We start from the raw sequence: 26,747 nt of genomic DNA, 5'->3' as shown, positions 1-26,747 counted from the left end.
AGTCAGATTCTACTGATAATGTTCGACCCACCAGGTGCTTTTAGGGTACTCAGCTTTACACCACTATTCACGGTGGTTATATAGACATTTTAAACCAATTTTTCTTTCATTTTTGCCATTAGAAAAAACAAACACTTAAAAAATTCAAACGCATATATTCTAAATACTATTTGCATGCTAACACAATACAAGGGGAATCAGAAAAGAAGTAAAGCCTTTGACGAATGTTTTCTTATAGAGAAAGTAATTGGCACATCAGGAATAAATGGGAGATTCCAGAGCTTTACTCCATACCAGGCAGCAAAATACCAACCAGCCTTCCAGAAAAAATTGGATATAATTTTTTAAGATTTTTGACAACAAATGATACCAAGATTCACAGTTTTTGTTACAGAACATTAAATATATTGTGCGTAACATTTTGATGCCAAAGTTTCCTTTTTCCTCATTTTACCCTGTATAGTCACTGTAACTGCCAGCTTGTAGAATTTAAAGTTGTTTGAGGAAAACACAAACCTGCACAGATTCTTCTTATAGCACAATCAAGGCAGGCAAATTTTTGAACAGTTCTTACTATTTTAAGTTCATGAAGCCATTCCAGTCCCTTTGTTGTATGCATAAGGAATTTCCTTTCTCTGTTTTTCACTCTATCAAACACAACCAGATACTGATCTCATCTGTTTCATTTAAGAAGAGCTCCAAAATTGCAAAATTGGGGACATAAATTGTCCTTCACTGAATGAGGCATTGACTTCCACAGTATTCTCCTCCCATCTTAGTGCTTCCAAAATAATTTTAATAAAAATAAGAATAATAATAGTCATAGTTTATTTCCATAAATTAAAACTCTCCTTAAATTTGCCCTTGCCACATCCCCCCTTCCCCAAATTACTAAACCACTATTCATACGTAAAGAAAAGAAAAATGATAGATTTGTTTCCCTTTAGGTCACAGTGTATGGGCACGCCTTAGGTGAAGCCTATGGCCAGCTTTTTATCAAGAATCTGGAGAGAGCGTTTGATTTCACTGGAGTTACTCTGACATCTTTACGGCTATTCCTTCCTTTGCATTCCAGACTACAGTACAGATGTGAATACTATCATATGAACACCTATTCTATCATCTTTTCCTTCCCACATCCTTCTCAATCACTGCTTCTACTGGGGAATTAGAAATGTTCATTGTGCTCCATAGAGATGAAGTGGGACAGAAACAATAATTCCACTGAATTCAACGAAAAGTTTCATAAGAAGAAACACTACTTGATACTCTGATTTCACCATGTACCTTCTTTTTTCTTTGAGGAAGATTAGCCCTGAGCTAACATCTGCTGCCAATCCTCCTCTTTTTGCTGAGGAAGACTGGCCCTGAGCTAACATCTGTGCCCATCTTCCTCTACTTTATATGTGGGATGCCTGCCACAGCATGGCTTGCCAAGTGGGGCCACGTCTGCACCCAGGATCTGAACTGGAACGTGGGCACTTAACCGCTGTGCCACTGGGCCGGCCCCCCACCATGTACTTTGCTTAACTCTAACATTTAGAATAGGGGTCAGTTAACTTCTATACATATGAAGACTAAGACAAGAGGGAAGATGTGGGGTGGGATATATGAAAATGAAAATAAAAACAAAGGAGAGCTATAATAATGGAAAGAAAAATCAAAGGAACAGAATAAGCATTTGAGACAGTAGCAGAGTACTACTAAGCAATTTTCTCAATTCTCCAGGTAATCCTGAAATTAGGCCTGAATCAACAATTTGAGAGAGGACCATAATGGAATCTCCATGGAAGAATGAGAATGTTAGACCTGTGAAAGATTTTGAAAGTCATTTAATTTAATGTAACTCCTTCATCTGAAAGTTAAGGAAACTGATGCTTCTGAGGACATTTCAGTGAACAAAAAGACAACATTAAGGCAAAGGGAGGCTGGTTTCTCTCACATACATTTCTAACCCAGTCTTCACAAAAGTAAAAGCTATTTGAGCACTTGCCTGATATTCACCATCAGATATCAAGCTCTTTCAAGGCAGGGAATCTGCTTTTATTTATTCCCAATTGCATCAAACACAATGAATAAATAAATGAATGAATGATGGATAAACACAAAAATCTAATTGTTTGGTACTGTGTTCGTAGAAACCTTAGATACCTGCCATGTAACATAGTTTTTTTTTTTTTTTTAAACCAATGAGGAAAGAGAGGCAATTAACAAAGGCCCAGAATGATCAAGTCAGTTGCCTGAAGTCACATAACTTGCTAAGTGGTGGAGCTAGATGGGACCCCAGATTCTTGAATCTTAGTGCACTCCTCCTCCATTACAGCACACTACCTCAAGGCGCAAGTAACTGAACTGTCTGTGGTACTTCAGTTTTCTACATTTGGCTAATTCTCAAGATGGTGGATAGTCCATGGAAAATTAATACGGGTAGTTTTCTGCTATGGAAAACTACAGGAAGTCCAAACAAAGTTAAGAAGGTTTAAGTCTTGGTTTTGCCTCTATTAACTCTGGAACTTTGGGCAGAGATTCCTTTTCTTAGTTTCCTCACTTGTAAAATGGTTATCTCTGCCCATGTCACAGGACTGTGTTACAGGATCAACGAAATAATGTAGTTGAAGGTTATTTCGGCAATTTAACCATTAAACCCTATCTCTCTCCATCTTTCAAGATCCTGTTCAAACACTGCAGCTATGAAGCCTTTCCTGCTCCAGTTGGAAGTACATTTCCCGCTTCCCTGACCTCTCATAATACCTTTTACGCTTCTCTCAGGGTATTTATCACATTCTATATGTATAATGTTAGTTGTGTAAGTCTCTTTTCCCATAGAGTACAATGAGCTGGAAGGAGTCATTTAAAAAAAATTAATCTCTGTCCCCCACAGTAGCAGGCATTCAACGAATGTTCTGCAAATAAGTGAATGAATCAACATATGCATTAATATTAATCAATAGCTGACTTTATTACAAACAGTATAAGCTACAGAGTGCCACAGTCTAGCCTACGAGTCTATTTTCAGGAATGATTTAAGCATCAGTCTCTCTGAAAGGTAGTAATATTTTACAGTGCATATTTTTCCATAGAACTAAAATCCTTTCCTCATCCTTATGTGATCACATCATCATTTTTAGGGCAGGTATGACCTTCCCTATTTCACAGACGGGAAAATCAAAGCCCGGTACTATTATTCAGTAACGTCGCCCAGAAGCAGGGAAAAGCCAGGAATGTTACCCTGGTCACCTGACTTTCAGCCCAATATTCTTTCCTTTAGACAAAGAACATTTACCATGGTGTGCAATCTGGCACTGGGCCTCAGGAGAACTCCTCTCCCCTCAACTTTTTATGTATGTGCACAGAAACACACGCTTGTGAGCAAAGATGCTCTATTGGATTTTTCTTGCTACCAGGATTTCCTGGTCTATCTCCCTAAACATAAGCCTGAGCCTGAATACATATGTACATAACTCCCAAGTGGTCCAAGAGATAATCTTAAATAACAATTTTAACATTATCTTAAATTACAAATGATTTTCTTACTCTAAAAATAGCTTCCAGGAGAGAAAAAAAACCCCAGAACACCAAAAATGCAAAATAATCACCAGTGGCAATTAAAGAAGCCTAAGAATAAGGTGCAACAGAAAAGCTATAAATGTGACAGCTTCATCTCATGCCCTGATAGGGTAAGACAGGAGACATGCATAATACCCAAAATACGCCCAATAAAATAAAATTTTGCTGGTTTTCCCAGGAGAGACAGCTAATTTCGGAAATATGGATTTAATACATTTGTTGGATGAATAAATGAATAAGGATGACGAAGTATGATGACTCAGCTGTTCTAAGTGAACAAAGGAAGAAGGGTCTTCCTGTGGCCTAAGGTGAACTCTGGAACCTTTGTTTTTGGGTGAGGCTATGAAAATTAAACTATATATCACAGAGTTCACAATATATTGTAAGGAATATATTCCTGCTACTATATATCACTTCATGAGGAACAAATCAGATTCTTACCCAATAACTGGATGTTTGAAGCCAAGCTTCTTGGTGGCCTCTTCTATTTCCTTTTCCAACCAAGGTTGTGGGCGGATCAAGTATTTGACAAATTGGGACACCCACCACACTGCAGGATCACCATGGACTCGCACAAGTCGATCTGCAAGGTCTTCTGGTACAGCCAGAGGTAAATATGGAGGACGAGGATGAAGACTGTCTACAATGGGGAGCTCAACCACCTGAACGTTTTTGTCCTTTACTTCACCTGAAAAAATATCATAACACCATCATCACCACACTGTATTCCTCATATAACTACCATTTAACAAGAACTCACTCTGAGCGCTTCCACCCTCACAGCAACTCTAAAGAAGTATTCTAATTTTCACTTTACAGAGAAAGTTAAGTAACTTGCCCAAGGTACTAGTACAAAAGAGACAGAACTGAATTTCACATTCAGGTTGGTCTGCCTCTCAAGTCCATGGCCTTTTCTTTTCTATCATAATATGCTGCCATACCAACATCTCATACCCTAGATAAGGACAGTATCCAGCACTCAAAGTGTATCTAATCAGAGAATAACCATATTGTCAGTGGAAGCAGCCAGCTACACAAAGTTCTGTTTTTTACAATTTTTATTGTTTTTGAATTAGGCAATAAATTGTTCTCGAAACTTCCAGCTTGTCATTATAGCAAATGGCTCTTGCATTACTTTGATGACAGAGAGCAATGACTCTAGAGATACCTAAAGATTACAATTAAAAGCCAAGCCTCTATACCTTCTTTTTTTAAAAAATTTTTCTTTGAGGAAGATTAGCCCTGAGCTAACATCTGCCACCAATCTCCCTCTTTTTGCTGAGGAAGACTGGCCCTGAGCTCACATCCATGCCCATCTTCCTCTACTCTGCACCTGGGATCCGAACCGGCAAACCCTGGGCCACCAAAGCAGAACGTGCGAACTTAACCACTGTGCCACCGGGCTGGCCCCCTATATCTTCTGAAGCAAAAAGATAAGGTCATTCTAAAGTCTTTTTTTTCTTGGCCAAAACAGACCTATTATATTCTCAATTATGATAATAATAGATCCATGTTGATTGTTTACCTGGATATTAAAGTTAGAACAGAGATGCTAATTTTTATAGATGATCAATTAGTTTCAGAATCCAACTTCTATGTAACATAATTGTTATTGCTGTTCTATCAACTTTATAATACAATAAGAATAAACCAAAATGTGACAGCAAGAATCCCTGGAGTTTACTTTACATCCTAAAGACCACATAGTAATAACTAGAACACAGAGATACCAGAGGCAGAGAGATTGCACAAATATAAAATGAACTGAATTAAATTTTCAGTAACAGAAAATATTAACCTGAACATTGCAAAATAACTCCAGCTAAGATGCTGTCATTGTGTATAATGAATTAGAATCACAGTTAATCACCAGACCGTTAAAGAAAGAATGCACTTGCAGAGAATAAACCAGAATACATTCAAAACGTATGTACCAAAATGAAACAGAGTCCTCAAATTCTGTTTTTCTGCAAATATATAAAAGTTTTTTAAAATAAATTACAAGATCTAGGAATGTAATCACTCAAAGCATGGTTTTAAGTCAGCTGGTATAACTAAGAATTTAAACTGTATGACTAATATTCTCTCTCTCTGATATGTAAAGCTAATTTCAGGATTCTTAGACAAAGCCTCGAAGTACGACATTTGCTGCATGAATTTACCACCAGTACTGCAGTTCCTCTAGTCTGCCAGTTAACAAGGAGCGGGCAACTTCATCAGACGAGAAACGGTAACTGAGACTGTGTGGGGAGAGAGTGCGCTGCATTTTAAATCAAGCTCTAATAGTCTCCCTAAGGGAAGGAAAATTGGGTGCTTTCCCTGATGTGGAGATGATAAGAGAAGTAGTACATGAATGAGAGAGAGAGGGGTAGTTCTTTTTTTATAAAAAACAAAGAGCTTGGAAAGAAAGGAAGATCCTAACCTCTGATATATAACCATAAACGAAAGCAAAATTAGGAAAGCTACCTTCCTTTTGAGATTTCTTCCTAACAATGTTATTCTAAATGTTCCCTGAAATTAGCTCCAAATTTCACTTATATGAAAGGATTACCGTCTGGTTGCCCCAAGGCCCCGACTTCCTTACAGCCAGCCCTACTGTCAGCTTTCAGAAAGAAATGAAAACTAGGCCTACACCTTTAAGACAGAGAACTCAGTTTATTTTTGTTGTTCTTCGTTCATTCCTTCACTCATTCACTTGTTCAAATATTTATCGAACATCAGTATGCCCAACACTGTACCAGGTAGAGCAGACAGTGATGATATGGTTCTCGTTTTCTGAGATTTCTAGTTCAAAAACCTCACCCAGAACCAGACTGCTTTCAGTAAAAAACATAAACAAAACATCATCACTAACATGCTATCAAAAAGATATCAATACTCAACTGCTTAGCAAAATATTAAGAAGGTATTCACATTTATAAATAAACAAATTGGCATAGAACAAAAGTTTAGCTTCCTCAATAATGATACATTTCAAAAATAACATAGTACATGCTATGTTAGAAGGTCCCTTCTTTTACTTGGTTTACCATGTAACCTTTTTTTATTCTACTGGAATATACATTCAAAAGAATTTAAATCTGGAACAGACCCTAGAGATAATCTTACTCAGTGTTTTCTAAACTTCAGTCATTTGTGTACCACCTTTATAATTTTTACCATATCCATGTACCATCTGTACTATTTAATGTTTAAAAAGTTCACTTTTTAAAACATAAATTTATTTTATAGATGGAAACTAGAAATACAACTTCACTGAAAACACAACCATGTTATTAAACTCTATATAGATAACATTGCTTACGAAGGGCTCTCAGCTCAAGCTAGATTTCTATTAAAAAAGGAGATTCTCAGGTTTTAAGGAGTGATAATTGTTTTTCCTTTTACATCTCCTATGAGTTTGAAATCAAATGAGAAACAGTGAGACGAATAAAACGGCAACCAAAACATCAGCTTGATTCCCAGTAAGTATGAATGGGAGAACGTGGTTTTGTGTTTGGATTCATGGTCTCACTGGTTTCCTAATGGTTCCTACCCAGCCCTAAGCAGAGTTTGTCAACCAAGGCCTACCGCATAGTGGAGCAGGAGAAGCACGCCTGTTGAGGATGGGCCACACCACGAGAGAAGCTGGAACGAGCTGTGCTTCACATGCTTCCTCCTCCAAATTCACCGGCTGTATATAACTCACTACTTTCCTTCCAAGTGGAAGGGAAATGAAGTAGACAGCAAGAGCAAGAAAGTATTTCTGTACTTTTTCCTTCTAAGGAATGGAACTGATTTCCCTTCTATAGCATCTCTTGAGGAATGGAGGATGACAGTACCTGCCCCTGCCTACCTCCACCCCCAAGCAATTACCGAGTGCTAAAGAACTATTAAAGAGATCTTGATACCAAACTGAGACTTTGTCTTTGACATAATCAGAAAGACTGAAAAAGGAATAACTTTCTCAACTATGTGACTCAATGGTTACTGTTTTATCAGAAAACTGTTCGAAATTATCTCATATGCCACCAAAAATCATCTCTAGTAATCTGTAGTAGGTTTCAGAATTTGGGAAACACAGATTTATTTAAACCCTCTCATTTTTACAGAGGAAACAGACTAAGAGGGGTTAACTGAACTTCTCAAAGGTACTATAGCTAATAAAAGGGCCAGGATCAGACTCCATTGTTTACTCCATTACTTATATTACATTCTGCTTTCTATAACTCACTTTTTTTCTTAAAGCATTTAAGTACGGTCCCTTAAATCAATCAAGAGTGCCCTGACATTCTACTAAGACTTTAGTCTTATTAAAAAATGCACTGCATCAACCTTCCAGCAAGAGATGTTTTATATGTATAAGTTATACATAAGTCAGCACTATTCATTTGTAGAGAATCAGTGCAAACTAGCCCAGGCCTTACACAACCGACGGCCCAGTTCAACTGTATTGATATGGTCATTACCTAATTATTTCAGAGACTCACTGTCAAGACTACCTCTTCTTGTTGATAATCATGTTTCACAAGGTCACTCTCTTTGCTAAGGGCAGATAAGACCCAAAAGGCTTGTTAGTACACATATAGCCCTCTGCTAGGAGCACAGATAGCTCTTTAAAAGGGAAGATCTCCACAGCTGCAGGCAAGTACCTCTGGAGAAGCCCTCTTCCCTCCTAATCAATTCATAACAGCCCTATTTAATAGCTTTACTCTCTCCTCATTTTATGTGACATATGACAGAGACACTAGCCCTGGAGCTAGTCAATCAGAATTATTAGTCTTCAGCAGACTCAACAGAAAGGGCTTGAGAAACTTAACATCCACCACGAATGAAAAGGTTCTGCTATAACGAAAAATGTTTCAAGGGTGGAAAAGATTTTGGGTCCCAGTTCATAAAACTTCTTCTCCACTTACTGCCTTCTTTCTTCACTTGCTACTTAGCAACTGTTATCACCATGACTTGTGAGAGAAGCAGAACTCAGGAGGAAGAACTGTCTTGAAGACAGAACGGTCAAAGCAAAGAGGTTTGGAATTGGGTTGCCAGTTGAGAAGAATCTCCAGTAAGACATCAGTACCTGGAACTTAAACGTCACTTGAGGAGGGGAGGGGATTATCAGCAACTTTTCAGTGAACCAGAAAAGCTGTCTGCTTTCTGAAATCAAGCCTCTTAAACAGGTTTTCCTCAATATGCACGTAGGTCCGGACTTCCCAGAAACAGGTACAGAGGGGTAGAAGGAGGTTTTAATTCCCTTTCTAAGGGTAGCTTTGAATGGTTATAGCTGCTAGGTGCCATCACACACAATACCCATTCCAAAGACTTGCCAACCGCTGGGACTTGTGGCCCTATTTGAGGCTGGAGCAGGGCGAGACATCAGATAAAATATAGTAAGGCAAATGCCTATTTATGCGGTACCTTGACTGTAGCACTTGGTGATTAGGAGTATGGGCTTTGGAATCACAAAAACTAGAGTTCAAATCCTCTATCACTTAAGAGTTGTGTAACCTTGGATAAGTTATATTTAACTTCACCCCAGTTTATTCTTCTGGAAAGTGGCATTAATAATAGCACCTCACTCATCTGCAAAATGGGATTCTTACTCATCACATTATTTTAAGGATGAGGCATTGCATGAAGAAAGCTGAGGATAATGCCTGACACATACTAATTCTCAAAAAATGTTAGTTCTTTATCCTGGGATCAGTTCTGCTGAGGAATTCTCAAAAAGTTGGCTACAGTATGGTCCAGGAAGAGATTACTTGCCAATACATCCTATTCCCTGAAAAAATATATCAAAGTGCCCCATTTCAATGAGCCAAAGATATACTCCCAAACATACGAGATATAAGGAGATAGAAGATATACACCCAAAGTAAATCTTATTCATACTGTTTACCACAGGCAATAGAATAACAAGCAGTTTTTTTATCTTTTCAAAATATGCAACAAATGTTCAAACTGAAGAGCAGCGACTTGGAGCTATCTGAAAGTTCTGACATTCTATCATCACTAACTTGACTTGACCAAAATTCTGTCCTATAGGGACAGCACAGAATAGCGCTAAGTTGTATAAACTAGTAGTACTTCCTGCTTACATTCCAGCAAGGAATTTGTATGCTTAAATTATATCCACAAAGACTATCTGGACTTCTGGGATTTATATACTCTTTAAAACTGTGTGGCCAAATATGACTCTCATTAAATTCTTACTAAACTCTCCGAGACTTGTTAGAGGAGGAAAGAGTAAAAGGAGATCAAGACTGAAAGCTAACTAGTTGTCGTGAGACCTCCAGAGGCATGGGGGGGCGCTTTCTTGATTTTACTTGAACACAAAAGACAGCCGTTCAAAAAAAAAATCACATAAATATGTGATGTCTGTTCTTTGGGATTTTAACCAATGATGATATTAACATCTACATCCTCATTTAATGACTGAACTCTGTTCTCATTTAAAATACTGAGGAAAGATATACTACTAAGAAGTGAACATCTGGGCTACTTTCCTTTTGCTTTTCAACCACTGCGGCTGATAGAGATCTCTTCTTGAACTTGAATGAGCCACTGTCGCCTGCCATATGAATTCTATCACTGCTCTACTTTAGCAACAACTCAAAAGACTGTTATTACTGCCAGTCTGAAGCCTTCAACCAATTCAGTGAAAAGTTCTAAATTCAATCATATGAAACACAGTGCAGTGTTAGCAACATTCTGAAGAATTAGCATATCACACTATGGGAATGATTGTGAGGCATTCTTATAAGGTGCTTGCTGCTTTCACTAGGAACAGAAATGCCTTGCAAAGGCAACTAGACGCATGGTTCATTGACCTCAATGATATTCTGACAGACTTAACCCTGGATGGGGGCTAAAAGAGTGGCTAAAGGAAAACATGTAATATCATAGTGAATTATGCAGTTCAGGATAAGGCAGGCAGGACAGTGTCATAAGAAAAAAAAGACCAAAGAAATTTGCTTGCTTCATGAAACTGAACAGAAGGCTCCCTGCAGTCACTCTTAATGTTTATGAAACAAATTTAGTCATTTAATTTTTATATACATATATAAGTTACTTTGCCAAGAGGTTCCAGACAGTCCACAAACAGCTTGCACATTAAGGAGACACTGCCAACAGTTTCTTTGATGATTCAGATAGCATAGGCCCTATAACTCTATGGTGACAGGTTTGAGGGAATTTTTTGTTTGTTTTTTAATAATTTAGTACTTTCTCCTAACTTAGAACCTCCTTCCAACTGAAAGGATCCCAAAGAATCCTAGTAGCCTCACTTATTCGCAAGAAACAAGAGATTAGACAAATGGAAAGCAGTAAAAACAAGGACAAGGCTTAATTTTATCAATTTACTAAAGAGCCAAACCTCAATCTCTCTTTCCCCCATTCTCACAAAAAAAATCACAATTTCATCTAATATTCCTCTTATTCCTTCATCATGTCTTGTCTCCTTGAAAGAAATAGCCAGGTAGAAGGACCTCAAGGTAATAACAGCCTTTCATTCCATGAGAATTCCTGAAAGAGGTGACAGGTGCATGTGCTGTCAGGATCTCACAGGACAGAGCTGTCAGTGGCAAGCTGCGCTCCCTTTTGCCTTGGGGGAATTTTATAGCTGCCTCTGTGATTGGCACATAGTTGGAGAGTTAGGAATGTGATGTTTCATGTTGGATTTACAGCTGCTTATAATTTTTTTTGCTAAGTTATCATCCAATTATGTTAAATCAGGAAGGCCTAACTTGAGTTACCTGATGATAGGGTAAAGGTCAATCCTTACGCCCTAAGATACAAGAATTATAACTAGATATCCTGACTATATCATGAGAGAAGAAAATGAAAATAGAGGCCTGTTGGAAGAAGGAAATATCAAAACAGTTACGACTTTTGTGGGATGTAAGGAGAGAGGAAAACTTAATCAGGTGTAGCGCTGTGCTAAGGCACCATACAAATTGCTGAGAAAACAGACAAACATCTTGACCTACTGAAATAGGGATTGGAGCAGCAAATCTCCCTCATATCGTATGCTAGACTGATCCATAAAGGACCAGCAGCTCCAAGAGTCACTCTGCCATGGTTCCCATCTTTAACTCTTGCTACCATCTCAGACTGCAGAATATGCCTTCTTTCCCAGCTGCCTCTGCTTTCACTGTGGAAGAAAGATGGGGGTGGGGTCTGGCTTTATGTGTCAAGCCACAGCTCCTGCTGTCACTGCTGCTACCAATCTGGTATAAGTCACCTGATCCTCCCTTTCTCTTCTTCTGAGTTGTGGTACATCTCTAGAAAAAGAGCTAATACTTTATAATCTATAGCTTCTCAGCATAGCTGAGATAAACACTGTAAAGACATTACTCAAAAAGTGGCTACATTTTACCCTTTTTTGGTTTAACTGGGGGAAGAGGAGGGGATATCCATAAACGAAGATAAAGAACTACGAGCAAAAGGCATGAAACCTTAACTACTGGAGCATAAAAAGGGGAGGAAAGAGGAAGATAAATGTTGCAAAGAGAGCAAAGAGGAGATGTCTGAGACGGTGAGAAGGAGTCTTTTGCTTGTTAACTGCTTAAAAACGATAATACTTTGTACAGATGTGATACTTCACGCTATGGTTCCCACGAAATTTTTCTTTTATGCTTAAAACAGGGACAGTACCACCACAACCTTATTTAGAACCTGGACTAGAATTTGCAAAGGAATACTTCTGTCACTCCCTTGCCAAGAAGGTTATTTACTCTTGCTCATCATATGCAACATATTTTTCAACTTGTAGATAATTATCTATCAACAGGCCACAAAGTCTTACTGGGTAGATCTCCAAATCAGAGGCTACCATTTTATTATAATCCTATCTTCACCTCAAGTCATAAGATTCTGATAGGGATGAGGGTCCAGAGTCTGTTCTTTCCCTGTGCTTTACTCCATCTCAAAGACTCATGCTAAAAGCCACTTCTAAATAGCTCCTGCATCCACCCCCTCCCTACCCCAGCTCTCTATCAGCAACTTGAATTAAGAGCTAACATTTATTGAACACCAACTACATGGCAGGTACTACACTAAACATTTTCCATACATTATCCCAATTAATCCAGTCTTTATGAGGTGAGTTGTCTCTTATTACCCTTTTATAGAGGAAGTTAATTAACTTGCTCAAGGTTACCCAGCTGACAGTCAGAAACAGGCGTTGAATCCAGTCATACCGATTCCAGAGTTTGAAGTCTTACTCCATCCCTACTTCATTATCTTAAAATTTCAGAGAAAGACAAAGTGATTCCTCATGCAATAAAAAAAAAAGAGGGAGGGACGGGGCTTCAGGTATCAGTTTAGGTAGCAACACAAAGGGAGATGTAAGGTAACCCCAATGGTCCAGATCTCTCTCTACAGTGTGCACCAGATCTAGGAATTTAATATTAAGTAAAGGACATAAACTTCAAACACTGATCATGTGTACCCATGTAAAGCAATTAGCAGATGTGAATTGTGGCTTAAAAAACAATTTCATTCAGTGTCATTTTGGGTTCATACTGGGATCCTTGAAGAAACAAAAGTAATAGCTAAAGACAGCTTATACAAAATTTAAATTATTTATATAAAATAATTTGGGTGCTTTCTAGTCAATTTAAAGCTCATGGTTAAGAGTTAATACTTTCACAATTTGATTGTAAAAAGAGAATGTGAATTAGCCAAACTATGACAGTCTTATTTCCTAACAAGTCATATAATAAGCTTTCCATGAAGGAGAAATAGCCTACTTAAGAAAAAAGAATCTGGGAGCAAAGTTACCATAAAGAGATTTATTAAACTTGTGGTTTCAGTCTTCCTATTATCTATTTATATACTTATTTGCAACTATTAAACAGTAAAGCAAAACTATTTTGCAATCTAAAATATTTCTATCCTTAAAAAATGTTTCCTTCTATAATTTAAGTGGTAAATTTAGGAATAAATAAAAATAAACAAATTTCAATTTATTCACAAGGATCTTATAAATGGAAGTATCTACACTTGATGATATGATCCAAAATTCAGGATATAACAACTGATGATATTCAAAATGAATCACAAAATAAATACAAATATTTTATATTTCTAGAAACAAGTTTTAGCCTTGATTATTATAATGATTAACTTTATTCATGTCAGTGGAATTTATAAAAGATTAAAAAAGATCAGAGAAAGAAATTTTAGAGGTGATACAAAGTAACTTTTCAGTCAGTTCAACAGATTACTAAACTGAACATATACGAATGGGGACAATCACAGTGGTGTTTATATATGAATAAATTTGTGCAGTTCAACTACCTACATCTCAAGAATAAAGAGAAATACTATTATTTGAGAGGACAGAGATGTTCCAAATGACAACAGGATGATTCTCTTCTATCTGAAAAGATGAAAGTTGATAGGCTATATGTTCAAAGCCTATAAAACCATGAAAGATTGAGACAAAGTGTTGAAGAATGAGTTCTACCAAATCTTAGAATTAGGGACCTTTCACTGGTGCTCGAAAGAAGTATTTTAAGAATAAATAAAATACAGCCTAATTTTATACAACAGGTAGAATTCTTACAGAACTCATTATCCCAAGAGAAGATAAAAGCCAGAAATGATATGTTTGAGAGAAAATATGAATATTCAGACCTTGACATCATGGATGGCAACTATATCTCCTTTAATATGTCACTGAGAACTACTGTTAAATCAGAGTCTAGAACTAGATGAATCAGTGATATGACCCAAAATGCCCTTCTTACGTTTCAATGCACAGGAAACAACATATACAAGATAAGACGACTACGTTACATTGTGGTTCTAAAGCATGCTTTTTCTTTGTGTACCAACAAACTATTTTTTCTTTTCCTTGCAGTCTGGAGGTAAGAGGTAGATATACCACAGAAACAAGAAAAAGATAAGAGGAGGAAGAAGGTTAGTTGAGGCTGGTTCAACATTTGAAAATCAATTAATGTAATCCATCACATCAACAGGCTAAAAAAGAAAAATCATATGATAACATCAAAAGATCCAGAAAAAATATTTCACAAAATCCAACACCCATTCATGATAGAAACTCTCAGCAAGGGGAATTTCCTCAACTTGACAAAGAACATCTAAAAACAACCTATACCTAACATCATATATAATGGTGAGAAACTTGATATCTTTTTGCTGAGATCAAGAACAAGGCAAGGATGTCCCCCCTCACCATGCCTATGCAACACTGAACTGGAAATCCTAGCTAATGCAATAAGACAAGAAAAGGGAAAAAAAGGTATATTAATTGGGAAGAAAAGCATAAAACTATATTTGTTCACAGATGACATGATCATCTGTGTAGAAAATCCCAAGGAATCAACAAAAGAACTACTGGGACTAATAAACAACTACACCAAAGTTGCCAGATATAAGGTTAACATACAAGAGTCAATGACTTTCTTATATATTACCAATAAGCAATTGGAATTTGAAATTAAAAACACACTACCATTTACATTAGTGAGTAGGTAGGAAGGAAGGAAAGAAAAGAGAGAAAGAAAGAAAATGAATGAACAAATGGACAGATGTTTAAATCAAACAAAATAAAATCAAGCAAAATGGTATAGCCACTGTTATGGACTGAACATTTGTGTCCACCCAAAATTCACATGTTAAAGCCCTAACCCCCAATGTCATGGTATTAGGAAGTGGAGCCTTTGGGAGGTGATTAGGTTTAGATGAAGTCATGAGGGTGGGGCCTCCATGATGGGATTAGTGCCCTTATAAAAAGAGGAGGAGACATTAGAGCTTCCTCACTCTATCATGTGAGGATATAGCAAGAAGGTGGCTGTCTATAAGACAGGAAGGGCCCTCACCAAGAACTGAATTTGCTGGCACTCTGATTTTGGACTTTCCAGCCTCCAGAACTGTGAAAAATAATGTCTGTTGTTTAAACCACTCAGTCTATGGTACTTTGTTATAGCAACCCAAGCAGACTAAGATGGCCACTTTGAAAGACAGTTTGGCTGTTTCTTACAAAGCTAAACATAGTCTTACCATACAACCCAGCAATTCCTCTCTTAGGTATTTACCCTAAGGAGTTGAAAACTTATGCCCACACAAAAACTTGCACATGAATGTTTATAGCAGTTTTATTCATAATTGCCAAAAATTGGAAGCAACCAAGATGTCCTTCAATAGGTGAATGAAAAACAAACTATGGTACATCCATACAACTCAATATCATTCAGCGATAAAAAGAAATGAGCTGTGAAGCCACAAAAGACATAGAGGGACTTTTTAAAAAAAACAGTCATTCAGAAAAGACTTCATAATGTATGATTCCAACTACATAACACTTTGGAAAAGGCAAAATTATAGAGACAGGAAGCACTGATTGCCAGAGAATGGGGGGAGAGAGAAAGGGTGAACAGGTAGAACACAGGGAAGTTGTAAGGCAGTGAATCTATTCTGTATGATTATATAATGGTGGATACATGACATTACGCATTTGGGAAAACTCATAGAACTACATTATACAAAGACTGACCCCTAATGTAAACTATGGACTGTAGTTAATAATAATGTATCAATATTGGTTCACTGATTGTAACAAACATAACACACATGCAAATATTAATAGAGGGACTGGGCCATGCCGGGGAGGAGAAGAGGAAAAGGAAGGAGTATATGAGAACTTTCTAATAAATTTTTCTGTAAATCTAGAACTGCTCTAAGAAATAATCTATTAATTTAAAAAATACATGCACTCAAAAAAGAATACACTTAAACACCCATATATTTAAGTAGTATTTGTATTTTCTTTGTTATATTTTCTACACTTGCTGGGCTTTTCAGCTATAAGTGTTTATTGCTTTATACTTTAAAAATTTATTTAAAAATAATTATGCCAAGGAGCTGACTCCATGGCTGAGTAGTTAAGTTTGCACGCTCAGCTTCAGCAGCCCAGGGTCTCGCTGGTTTGGATCCTGGGCGCTGACATGGCACTGCTCATCACACCATACTGAGGCGGCGTCCTACATAGCACCCTCATAGGCATTTACAACTAGAATATACGACTATATACTGGGGGGCTTTTCAGAGAAGAAGACTGAAAAAAAAGATTGGCAACAGACATTAGCTCAAGCGCCATTATATAAATAATAATAATAATTATTATGCCAAATACAATGAATACATTTGGCATTAACAGAACGACAATATGATCCTGATGAAATTAAATCCAGCAAATTCTGATCTCTGACACTATTGTCCAGTTAACACAATTTCTAATCCTTCTTTCTTGCCCTATATTAATTAAAAATCATACTACCTCCCCTCGGGGTTGTTTTCTGGAGAGAATAAATGAGGAAAGCTCTTTTAAAAAAAATGATACCATAGAAACTGCTAAAAATCATTAATGATGGGAAAGATAAAGTGTTTCCTTTCACTGAAGAGGGAGATAGGCCTAGAAAGGTTTCAATGAAACCTCTAACCGACTAACAAAGGCAAAACTTATCACAAATTAGACACACACAGAGAGTGTTCTATTAAATCAAAAGCTTTTTCAGCCCAACTGTAAGGCTATATGGAGAAACAGCTTAAATTCAATAAAGTATGAGTCACAGGTTACCTGAAACCTCTCCCCTGGGAAGAAACTTGTTCTATCTGAATGTATTTAATTTCTAGTTCAGTGTAGATGTTTTCAAGTTCACAATTCTAAGAATCTTCTGGTCAATATTGATATGAAGGCTATAATTTGATGTAAGTGGAAACATATTGCAAAAAAAAAAAATTTCCAAAGTCCTCTTTTATGGCAAACAGGTACATAAAATTTGTCCTCATACATAACAGTTTCCTACTCTTTGCTAACTGATGGAATTTTAAGGCTTAAGAGAAATCAAAGCAACATGTAATTGAGCCCCTTTCCCTATTAACAAAACAAAAACAACTCTTAAAATTAACAACATTAATCTTTTACTGAAATGCCTTTGATGTAATAATATCTCATATATCCATTAATAAGCTTCAACCATTCAGTCAAGCCTGTCTAAGCAGCTTGATCAGGTTCCATTATAATAATGTGTGCTTCCCTTCATTCTAGCATGACACGGCACAGATTTATTTCATATTGAACTTTTTTTAAAAAACTGGGTTCAAGGGGCTGGCCCCGTGGCCGAGTGGTTAAGTTCGCGCGCTCCGCTGCAGGCGGCCCAGTGTTTCGTTGGTTCGAATCCTGGGCGCGGACATGGCACTGCTCATCAAACCACGCTGAGGTGGCGTCCCACATGCCACAACTAGAGGAACCCACAACGAAGAATATACAACTATGTACCGGGGGGCTTTGGGGAGAAAAAGGAAATAATAAAATCTTTAAAAAAAAAAAAAAAAACTGGGTTCAAGGACAGGTGTCTCAGGCTAGATTTGGGACTGCGTTAGAGACCTTTATGTTGGGGATGATAAGAATATATTTAAAATTTTAATTGAAGAATGCCAGGCACCAGAGGCAAATAGCATGCAATTTTTAAAATGCTAAATAAAGCCAGCTGCCAAACAGGGCAAGCTCCTGGGTGGCTACAGCTGTTCAACATCATGCAACAAAAACACAAAAGCTCTCTATTTCTTGAGGTATGTCTTACTCACATGGTGGACTACGGCCTCTTGGCATATCATTTCCGCACTCTGGGGTTAAGTTACCACAGCATGGAATAAAACTATTTAAAGTGAAGGAACAGTGACTTTTTGACTATCTACCATTTTAAACGATCTACGATTACATCTCTTTTAACTAATTTAGGGCAGAGCTGACTGTGTCACTCCTACAGTTCTATGCAACGGCCACCGAGGAAGTGAATTCTTTCATTTAGTGCTGCGAGGGAAAAAGGTGTCCAAATCTCTTTTTCGAATTGGAAAATTGGGTAACAGATCACAAAAATGTGTTGTCTCACATTTGAATGACAAAAGAGATTATAAAATGACAAGTAAGGAAAAATAAAAAAGTCTGAGCTTTTACCTTCTTATTTCTAGCAGTCTCTAGCCTACAGACAGGAGGAAGACCAAGAGAAAGAGCAACGACGTTTAAAAAAATCCACAAACTGAACAGTCTTGTTCTGTAAGTATCTCTTACATGTGTTCCCTGATACAAAACAGCATTTGATTAATTTAAATTCAACTAATTAAAGATACAACTGGATAACAACATATTATGTTTTACTAAAAAAGCAATAGCTTTAAAATGTTAGTTTGCCCTTGACAATAGATAATTCCATCAAAATATAGCTGTGGAACCATTTCTTTCCCCCTAGTTTTTAAAGAATGACATGGCTAGATGGACAATTCACACCATTTGTTAGCCACAATGCAAAGACTTCATTCAAATCTTATCCAAATGATTCTTTTCTCTTCTTTTTCTTTAATATGCTCAGCATACTCTAAAGACCCAGGCAATTCATTTCAATGAGACAGAACTGCAAGGCAGTCTTTAAGAAATGATATGCCAAATGCATTAATTTATAGAAGTGTTTTCTTATGCATCTGTGGCTACTCCTGTTTTCACTCAATTACATAGATAATTCCACTACTAAAACAGAGAGCAATATGTATAAGTAAATAGTTATGGGTATATTACAGTTCTTATAGTAAAATGTGTTAATTCGTCTTCTTGTTAACTGAAAATGCCATCAAATATATGTTTTTATATAAAATCAATTCCAAACAAAATATCTGCACCAACATAGAACATAGAAACCAAAACTGCTATTTACCACTAATGTATATTTCTTTTCAGGCTAAGAAAAATGTTCAAAGAAGAGATTTCATTTAATTTAAATTCTGACAGCAGACCAGGGAACAGTGATTTGTCCATATGTACACTAATTAATTCAATAATTACATATTAATATTAATGATATTCAGAAAAAGAAGTAGCTTGAAGCTATTATCAGATTTTTAAAAATGTCATGTATATAGACCTAACATTTATTACTCACACAATGGATGCCGGGCTGTACAAACTACAGAATTAGGGAATCTTAACGCCTTCTCTGCCTTTATTTTGGGTGTTTGGAATATTGTTCAAATGGCTGTTTACAATGAAGAGTTGAGTAATGATAACAATGCCAATCCTATGTCATTTCCACAAATCAATTAAAAAATTTCCTAACAAGCAATTCTATATTAACTTGACTACTTTTGCTGACATTCTTCAAAAGCATAGCTGCATTTATTTACTGTTTTTCCTATAACATTCCTAATGTGTTATAAAATTACACGTTGAATTCCTGAAAATAAGAAATCTATAACAAAAAATGCAATTATTCTAAATGTAAACATCGGTTTTCAGTTTCGCCTACTCAATGACAGTTAAGAATGAATACAAAATGAAGGTTTATTTAACTAAAGCACTATCATTTTCATACTTTTAGAGCAGAAAAAAATACTTCTACCTAAGCACCCTCAATCAGATTTGTTTTGGAGTCCCTTGAGAAATGCAACATAATTAACTGTCAGACCAATTTTTAAGTCACTTTCTACTAAAGGATAAACTGAGATGAAGATGGTTAATGCTCTCTTTCATATAATTCAGCAAATCAGAGACAGAAGAAAAAATAACGCCCAGGAGTTGTGATAACGTCGTCGGCACTACTCTAAGCAAGATACGATGGGCACACAAGCATTTTTATCATCGCCCATCATGCACTCCCAAGTGCAGATTTCTACATCGAAGATTTCTGGTCATTTACAACTTTTTAAAGACCAGTTCAAATGCCATTTCTTCTCATTTTTCTGGCTAGAAGGACTGTACTTCCCAATTCCTTAGGGGTTCTTGTTTATATCTTTATAACATTACTAACCACATTTTGCCTCACAAAACAGATTTTTAAAATGTTTGTGTTAATCCACTTTTTAGATTGGGAGCTTCCTGAGAACAAGGACTCTTGTCTTAATCACCTACAGTCATGTACCGCCTGACGACGACGTGTCAGTCAGCAACAGAACACATATGTGATGGTGGTCCCATAAGATCAGTGCCATACAGCCTAGGTGTGAAGTCGGCTATACTATCTAGGTTTGTGTAAGTAGACTCTACGATGTTCGCACAACGATAAATCAACTAACAACACGTTTCTCAGAACGTATCCCCGTCGTTAAGCGATGCATGGCTGTATACAGAGATTGGCAAACTTTTTCTGTAAAGGGCCAGATAGTAAATATTTTGTGCTTTCAAGGCCACATACATCTCTATCACATATTCTTCTTCCTTTTTTGAAAACAATCCCTTAAAAATAGAGCTAACCCCAGGCTTTGGGAGCTATGGTTTGCCAATCTCTGAGCATAATGTTTAAAGATCAGGTTCTGAAGTCAGACAGTGGGTTTCTCATTACCTCTGGCAAATTATTTACCTATATAAAATGTAGATAAAGATAGCACCTACCATATAGATTTATTGTGACTATTAAATGAGATAACATATGCAAAGTTCTTAAGCACTGTTAGATAGAAAGTTTCACTAAATGTTAGCTATTGCTATATATAATATTACTTTCATAACGCCTGAACTGAGAAAGTATTTGATACATGTTTACTGAATCAAAGATATCCAGAGACAGACATACACACATATAGCTGAAATTTTTATAGGAAAATGACTTATTTAGTCCATAAAGTACTTTCAAACTTAGCTGTTTTTTAATATAGTATTTTTCAGTATTAAGTATTTTTTAACTTAGTTATTTTCAGTTTTACTGAAAATAGGGATAAAAATTTTAATATTAGATTATTTTAATTCATACAAATATGTGAAGGTGAAATTCTATCATAATAAAACTTATAAGATACCAAGAGGGTTAATTCTATTGGAATTTTGTTATAAGCAACAATAAGGCCATCATATTTTTATAACATTTTCCAACCATTTCCATGCCTATTGCCTCATTTGCTCCTCAATGGAAACCTGTGAATCACATACATTAGGCTACATTTCCTTTATTTGATAGAGATGGAAATGAAGATTAATAATTTTCAAGGATAATTTTACTTAGAGACAATTTAATTAAAAAAAAAAAAACCCAAAAACTGAGTAACAACTACTGGCCAGTACTATTAGGCAAAAAGGAGACCAAAATAAATCAGACGAGCTTCTCAAAGAACTCACAATATAGTCAAAAAGACATGTAAACAAACTATTTAAGTATAATATATTTATAAGTGAGAACATGGGGCTAATTGGAGAGAAATACAATAAAAGAAATGATACTAAAAGATACAGGATTTCACAGCATGAAATGGAGGAAAGACATTCTAGAAAGAAGGAACATGTTCCCAGTATAGAAATAAAAGTGCACAGAACTTTCAAGGAATAAATCTTAGTTGGACTAGTGAGATCAGAAGTACTGGGCACATTTTGAGAAGTGGACAGTATATGAGGAGGGGCTTATTTCCTATACTATTCTAAGTAAGGAGTTCATACATAACCTCTCTAGACACTGAGCAGCCAGGGAAGATTGTAAGAAACGAGGCCGTATTTGATTTTGGACATATCATTCTGATGGCAGTGTGGAGAATGGATTAAAAGGAGAGAGATGCTGAAAGCAGAGGGGGTAGTTATAAGACTACTGAAATAATTTTCCCACAGAGGGATTAGACACATGTAGACAAGTTAAAGCTACGTATACTCTACTATGACCTAGCAATACCACTTCTAGGCATATGTACAGCTTTCCAATCAATATGCTGCAACATGTATGATAGATAAAGATTTAAGGTGTAAGGATAGACAGAAATAGAGCAGTTGAACAGAACAGAGACCAGAAATAGACCTATACATTGTCAAATGATTTTTGACAAAGGCACCAAGACAGCTCAATAGGGAAAGGTAAGTTTTTCAACAGATAAGGCTGGAACAACTGGATAAACATATGGAAAACAATGAACCTCAAACTTACCTCACACTATACACAAAAATTAATATGAGAGGGGTCATAGACATAAATGTAAAAGCTAAAACTACAAAGCTTCTAGAAGAAAACATAAAAAGATATCTTTGCAACCTTACAATAGGCAAAGATTTCTTAGAAGACAAAAAGCACTAACTTGTATAGTGACAGAAAAAAAATCAATAAACTAAACTTTAGCAAAATTAAAAATTTTTGATCTTCAAAAGACACTAAGAAAATGAAAAGGTAAGACACAGACTGAAAGAAAATATTTACAAATCATATTTCTGATAAATAACTTGTATCCAGAACACACACACACCTGCTAAAAATTAAAAATAAAAAGACAAACAACCCAATTTTAAAAATTAGTAAAAGACTTGAACAGACAGGAATGTTGGTTACATTATCAAAACTCATTGAATTATACACTTAAGATCTATTTCTCTCACCACAAATTAATTTTACCTCAAATTAATAAGTGCATGAAAAAGACTACACACAAAAAACCTATTCACAAATTTACAATGGTTGAAACTACATTTGTTTGGTAATTATTATTTTAGAGTAGGAGTCAGCAAAAAAAAATTATTTTTTTTTGGTAAAAGGCCAGATAGTAAATATTTCAGGCTTAGTGAGCCATATGGTCTCTGTTGCAGCTATTCAGCTCTGCCACTGCAGTACGAAAGCAGTCTCAGACAATATGTTAACAAATGGGCATGGCTGTGTTCTAGCAAAACTTTATTTACAAAAATAGGTGGCGGGCTGAATTTGGCTGAGGACCACAGTTTGTCAGCCCCTTTTTTACAGCATAAGATTTTATTTGCAACACACTACTATAAAGATCTCTGTAGCTTTACCAGATACCACCACCTCCCAGGCGATAATATGGGCAGTAAAAATATCTTTTACATATCATCAGTGTGACGTGAAAATGTTTAATAAGCACTGCCCCAGAGAAACTCACACATATGCACAAGGAGACATACACAAAGATATCCATTACATCATTGTTTATAATGGCAAAAACTTGAAATAATTTAAACATCCATCAATGAGGGACTACATAAATCATGACACAGATATATAACAAAATACAACAGGTGAATGAACTAAATGTCCACTTATTAACATATATATAATACAAACGGGTGCCTCTAAGACCGTCATTCATGGCAAGCAATAAGCCAATAACTTTCCTCTCAAATACTGATATCACATTACTTTTAAAATGGAGATATCATATTCTTAAAAGGCCATCTAACCCTCTGAATTCATTCCAGTACTGATGGCTAGACATCCCCAAAGGATGTGGACAGACTGCTCTACAGATTCTGAAATCTCAGTCCAGGTGACCCCATGGTTGGTACTGAATACACTCTAGAAAAAAGGGACACAGAATGCAATGTCTACTTTTGCCAATCCTATTACTGGATATTCTGAACTGACTGGATCAAGATTGACCATAGGCAGCAGCAGAAGTGGCTACTAAACCAGCCTAACTCCCCAACTCTACTGTCCAATTTCAGTGGACACAGCAAGATGGGCAGTGATAGCAGAGAAAGGAAAATACTGGTGATGCACCTTGTTGTCAACTGCTTTTTCTACCATGCCTTAAAATCCCTTTGGAGTGCTCTAGGCTAGTTAATTCCTAGCCACAACCTAGACACACTATACTCTCTCAGAACAAAAATAGCTTCAAACATAGTGTTTAATACCCAAAAACTAGAGAGAAGGGGAGCATGCTACAGTGCTTCGACACTATGCTTTGGGTTGCTTATCTAAACATAATCGCTGCTGGTCTAACACATGTAGTTCCATCTAGTCAATAGACAGATACCAGAGGGATGGTCAGTCAAAGGCCCTCACTTTTATGTATTTCTAATATTCATATCCTCAGGATTTGCTCAATGACATTGTTAGTGTTTTGAAAAAACTTTTTCACTGAAGCCTATCTCCACTTTTAGGCAAGTTACGTGGAAATTAACACCGTGAGCATGTTCAGATTTCTAAGCATTAATTTTGACACAGCTCCCAGGGAGGAGAATCTTCACAGGAACTTATTCTGGTTTCTCTTAGTATTACCTACATGTTAGAGCTCCGAGAAAGCATGTTTTACTCCAAGTCTCCCTCCTTCCTCCCCAAATCATCATCCTATCAGCTTGGAGAGTTAAAGAACTAACTCAAGACTAACTGCTTTGTCAAGAAGGGTCTCTGATTGGAGTCAGTGATAGCTATAGCTAAGAAGGTAACCCAGTCCCCAAAATTAAGGGCAATTGGTCAAGTTTCCTTGACAAGAGCAGAATTCTGGTGCCTAATCAATCTAGACACTGGGATTTTAACTGGGCAATCTAAATAAAACCCAGAGAAGTAGGGAGTGATCCATCCTCATGTGGGCTGGAGGAGTTGGAAAGCTAAAGCTGGCTTTCTTTGGGAGAATGAGCAAAGGGGATGGCTATCCTTCACCTTGCTCCTCTATCATAATTTACCTCTTCTCTTTTCATTTACAAAAATGAGTTTCACAAAAAGCCATCAAGTACTTCTAAGTTGCACTAATGTTGGTTGTTAAAATTTCTCACAAGAAGCCCTGCTGAAATCCCATGACCGAATTATGCTGTTATTGTTATTTTGCTTTGTTCCCACAAAAGTGAAGTGGAAATAACAACATGTAGGGTGATTCAGAATATAGAAAGCACTGTCAAATACATTATCACTTGAATCTTCTTAACAACTCTGTAAGGCACATAGAATAGGTATTAAGAAAGGTTGCGGGACACTAGTTAAAGTCACACAGCGAATAACTTCTGATTTCAAATCAATGACATTAACCTGTCCTTGGAGACTGTGCCTTTCCTCATTCTTTAATGGCCTGGCATATGCTCCCAGCGATGGCTTTAATTCCTTCAGCCAGAAACAGTTTCTCTATCCTCTGATGACCCACAGAACTGTATACTTCTTTTATGACATTTAACATATTCTATCTTTGTTACATTTACAGATCAATGGGTCTTAACATACCCAATACGAGTTCCTGAATGGCAGGGACTGGGTCTTACTTATCTTTATATCCCCCACAGCATCTAGAAACACTCAAATTTTTAGTCGATGACTAGTGTACTTCCCTGTTTATGTGGGTGATCTGCTGTTTTAGAAACTTTATAATAAAAAATATTGTAAATAAATACACAGTATTTGTGTGGCAGTTGTACTTTTGAAAAAATAAAATTGGACATTAGACTTTTGAAAGAGAATTATAATAATTCTGATTGTAATAGTATATCTTTTGGGAAAATCCATTTGACTTATAGTATTACTATGGGCAATACCTTACTCCCAGGGACTACAACCTGCATCAAGCTTAAAGGCTACATATACTAGTAGATTAAACTTTAATTGAATAAAAGGATTTAGGAAAATGTGGGGAACTCAACTCTAAGCCTTTCAATGCTGCCAGGAATATTTTTATTCCTTGAATTCTGGGAAGCAAAACAGGACAAAGAATCCTGTTCCCTAAAGTACCACCTACGGATGTTTACAATTCTGTAACCTGCTTTTGACCTTCTGCTAAAGGCAGGGAAAATGCATGAGAAGTCTATGCTTTAAATGAATTACACATATATGAGATGTATTTTATACTGTCACCCAATGTATAAACCTCTATTGAACTTTCTTACTGAGCAACATCCTATCGGAGGGAAAAAAAGGATATGTTTAATTCCACCAAAGATCACGGACTCTTATTTCCTATTTCACAGAATTAGCCTAAAATTTATATAAACCTGAGGAGGAGAGATAAGGAAATTTTAGATTTATATCATACCCAGAGCTCTGGTATATGAAACCAACCAAAAGCGCTAGGAGGCATTCTTAACTTTCTTTAGGATTTCAACAATTACCTTATTTGTAGAATCATTCTAAACTTGAATGGGATCTACAGGCTTTAAACAAATAAGACTCTTATCAAAATGCTACTGAATGACTGCATTCTTCCTTTTATGTACTTTGATGTTTGAATCAAAAGCCAAACATGACTGAGCCTCAAAGACTTACAAAGGTGTGCCTCAGGAAAGAAAAATCCAAACATTTAAAAAAGGAAGGAAGGGAGTGGTGATGAGAGGAGAAAGAGAGGGAGAGAGAGGAGGAGAGAAAGAGAGAGAGCGAGACAGAAAAGGAGAGAAAATGAGCAGTGAATCAGGGGACCCCTAGCTCGTTAGAAAAAAGATTCTTTACGAAAGTATTTCCTTTGGGAACAGGATAGGTTTCCCTATTTTCTTGGATAAGTTCTAAATAGACTTA

At 36.5% G+C, this 26,747-nt stretch overlaps 1 protein-coding gene across 6 annotated transcripts in view; it reads right to left on the bottom strand.

Moving 5' to 3' along the window:
- Window positions 1-26,747, bottom strand: part of FUT8 (fucosyltransferase 8) — a 277,408-nt gene that overhangs the window by 14,049 nt on the left and 236,612 nt on the right. For all 6 annotated transcript variants that reach the window (XM_014735643.3, XM_005605246.4, XM_070249598.1 and 3 more), the window contains one exon: window positions 4,009-4,255. In XM_014735643.3, coding sequence (XP_014591129.1) covers window positions 4,009-4,255 — 247 coding nt within the window. The remainder of the gene's footprint in view (window positions 1-4,008; window positions 4,256-26,747) is intronic.

Source organism: Equus caballus, chromosome 24 (assembly GCF_041296265.1).
Source record: "Equus caballus isolate H_3958 breed thoroughbred chromosome 24, TB-T2T, whole genome shotgun sequence".
Classification (NCBI taxonomy): domain Eukaryota; kingdom Metazoa; phylum Chordata; class Mammalia; order Perissodactyla; family Equidae; genus Equus; species Equus caballus.
The sequence above is the reverse complement of the archived record's forward strand: the minus strand, read 5'-3'. Positions and strand labels throughout refer to the sequence as shown.